The 2,309-nt window shown below is 47.6% G+C and overlaps 1 protein-coding gene across 1 annotated transcript; it reads left to right on the top strand.

Moving 5' to 3' along the window:
- Nucleotides 1–645: 645 nt before the first annotated feature.
- Nucleotides 646–1,742, top strand: LOC106002483 (centrosome-associated protein CEP250-like; the record flags this gene model as incomplete). The annotated part of the gene is made up of 3 exons (XM_013037351.1): nt 646–839; nt 1,258–1,385; nt 1,573–1,742. Coding segments are annotated over 3 exons (492 nt in total), but the record flags the coding sequence as incomplete, so codon positions are not given.
- Between the last annotated feature and the right edge of the window lie 567 nt (nt 1,743–2,309).

The raw sequence follows: 2,309 nt of genomic DNA, 5'->3' as shown, positions 1-2,309 counted from the left end.
TAGAGCGCTTGCCTTGCATGCATGAGGCCCTGGGTTCAATTCCTCAGCACCACATAAGCAGGAAAAAAAAAGAAGTGGCACTGTGGTTCAAGTGGTAGAGCGCTAGCCTTGAGGTGAAGAGCTGAGGGACAGTGCCCAGGCCCAGAGAGTTCAGGCCCACGAACGGACCAAAAATAAAACAAAACTGAGAGCTCGAGGCTGGGAATGTAGCTTAGTGGTAGAGTGCTTGCCTAGCATGCATGAAGCCCTGGGTTCGATTCTTCAGTACCACATAAACAGAAAAAGCCAAAAGTGGCACTGTGGCTCAAGTGGTAGAGTGCAAAAGAAGCTCAGGGACAGTGCCTAGTCCTGAGTTTAAGCCCCAGGACTGGCAGGAAAAAAACAAAAAACTGAGAGCTCCTTGGGGCAGGTCTACTGCTATCCCTAGCACAGGGTCGTTCTTGTCCATTGAAGAGTATCCTTCCTAAGTTATCAGCTCTCTGAGTTGATAAAGGAGATTAATATATACTATTCCTTATTGAGTGAGCATTTCACAAGCTTATAGTGTTGGGTTCAAAATCTTCAAAGAGCCGATTGCCTTCACCTGGTAGTAGCAGCCCTACAATTCTGCCTGTTCTCTGCCTCTCACTAATTTCTTCCCTTCAGGCACATCACCAACAGGAAACGGCCACAGCTCAGCTGGAGCAGCTTCATCAGGAGGCAAAGCGACAGGAAGAAATACTTACCAGGGCAGTCCAAGAGAAGGAGGCCCTAGTACGGGAGAGAGCAGCTCTAGAAGTGCGGCTGCAGGCTGTGGAACGAGACCGCCAGGATCTAACTGAACAACTTCTGGGACTTAGGTAGGGGCCAGACCTAGGTCAGCCAGGCACAGAATGCTTTGCAAGGCAAAGCATAGCCAAGCTCCCTGCCCTAAATATATGAATTCTTTTTTTTTTTTTTGTTCAGTCATGGGGCTTGAACTCTGGGCCTGGACACTGTCCCTCAGCTCTTCAGCTCAAGGTTACCGCTTGAGCCACAGCGCCACTTCCGGCTTTTTCTGTTTATGTGGTGCTGAGGAATCCAACTAGGGCCTCATGCATGCGAGGCAACACTCTACCACTGAGCCACCTTCTCAGCTCCATATATGAACTTTGTATCATGAATTTATAATTGCCCTCCTCCTAAATTCTCTAGGAAGCCATTTTTTAGAACCCAATTCCTCTTAAGAAAAGGTCAGGGGCTTGATGGGTAAGAGCTCTTCTCAACTGAATCTCACAGCTCAGCCAAGGAGCAACTGGAGAGCAGTCTGTTTGAGGCTCAACAACAGATTTCTGTAATAGAGGTCACCAGAGGGCAGCTGGAGGTCCAGATTCAAACTATCACTCAAGCTAAGGACGTAATCCAAGGTAAGAGTCCAGCTGGAATGGGACCATTCCATGGAGATGTCGAGAGCCAGGCAGCAAGATATTGGGAGGCCTTCTCTAGCTAGGTTCGGGTCTGCCAAGATGGGAGTAGAGTGGAAAGCAAGAGAATATCATGAGGTAAAAGCAGCTGGGCAGAGATTCATAAAACTGCTTCTTCCTGGTATCCTAGGGGAGGTAAAGTGCCTGAAGCTGGAACTGGACACAGAAAGATGCCGGGCAGAGCAGGAACGGGATGCAGCTGCCCAACAACTGGCCCAGGTTGAGCAAGAGGGACAGACTGCCCTAGAGCAGCAGAAGATGGCCCACGAGGAGGAAGTGAATCAACTCATAGAGAAATGGGTAGGTGGTTGAAGTGGCTGGTAGGGAGGAGAAGACATGGCTTCCCTTTTGTGATTGAGCCATCAGCTGACTCTTGGTCCATGATTACAACTTAAAAGAGGAAAATTTAGTTACCAAAGTGTAAAATCTAATTTTCAGCTATTAAAGGAGTTAATATATGAATAAATATCAAGAATAGTTTATGGCTGGATACTATAGCTCATGCCTATAATCCTAGCTACTAGGGGCTTAGATTTGAGCATTGTGGTTTGAAGCTAGCCAGGCCAGGAAAGTCCATGAGATTCTTACTTCCAGTTACCTACCAGAAGACCAGAAGTGGAGCTGTGGCTCAAAGTGATAGACTGCTAGCCTTGAGCATAAAGGCTCAGAAAAAATGCCCATGACCAACAAATAAAAATAATAGGTTCTGGCCAGCCACGCCTGTAATCCTAGCTACTCAGGAGGCTGAGATCTGAGGATCGTGGTTCAAAGCCAACTGGGCAAGAAAGTCTGAGAGACTGTTATCTCCAATTAACTACCAGAAAACCAGAAGTGAGCCACAGCTCAAGTGATAGAGCGCTTGCCTTG

The sequence above is a fragment of the Dipodomys ordii genome, unplaced genomic scaffold, assembly GCF_000151885.1.
Source record: "Dipodomys ordii isolate 6190 unplaced genomic scaffold, Dord_2.0 Scaffold11714, whole genome shotgun sequence".
NCBI classification, from domain to species: domain Eukaryota; kingdom Metazoa; phylum Chordata; class Mammalia; order Rodentia; family Heteromyidae; genus Dipodomys; species Dipodomys ordii.
This window is presented reverse-complemented; position numbering and strand designations above follow the sequence as displayed.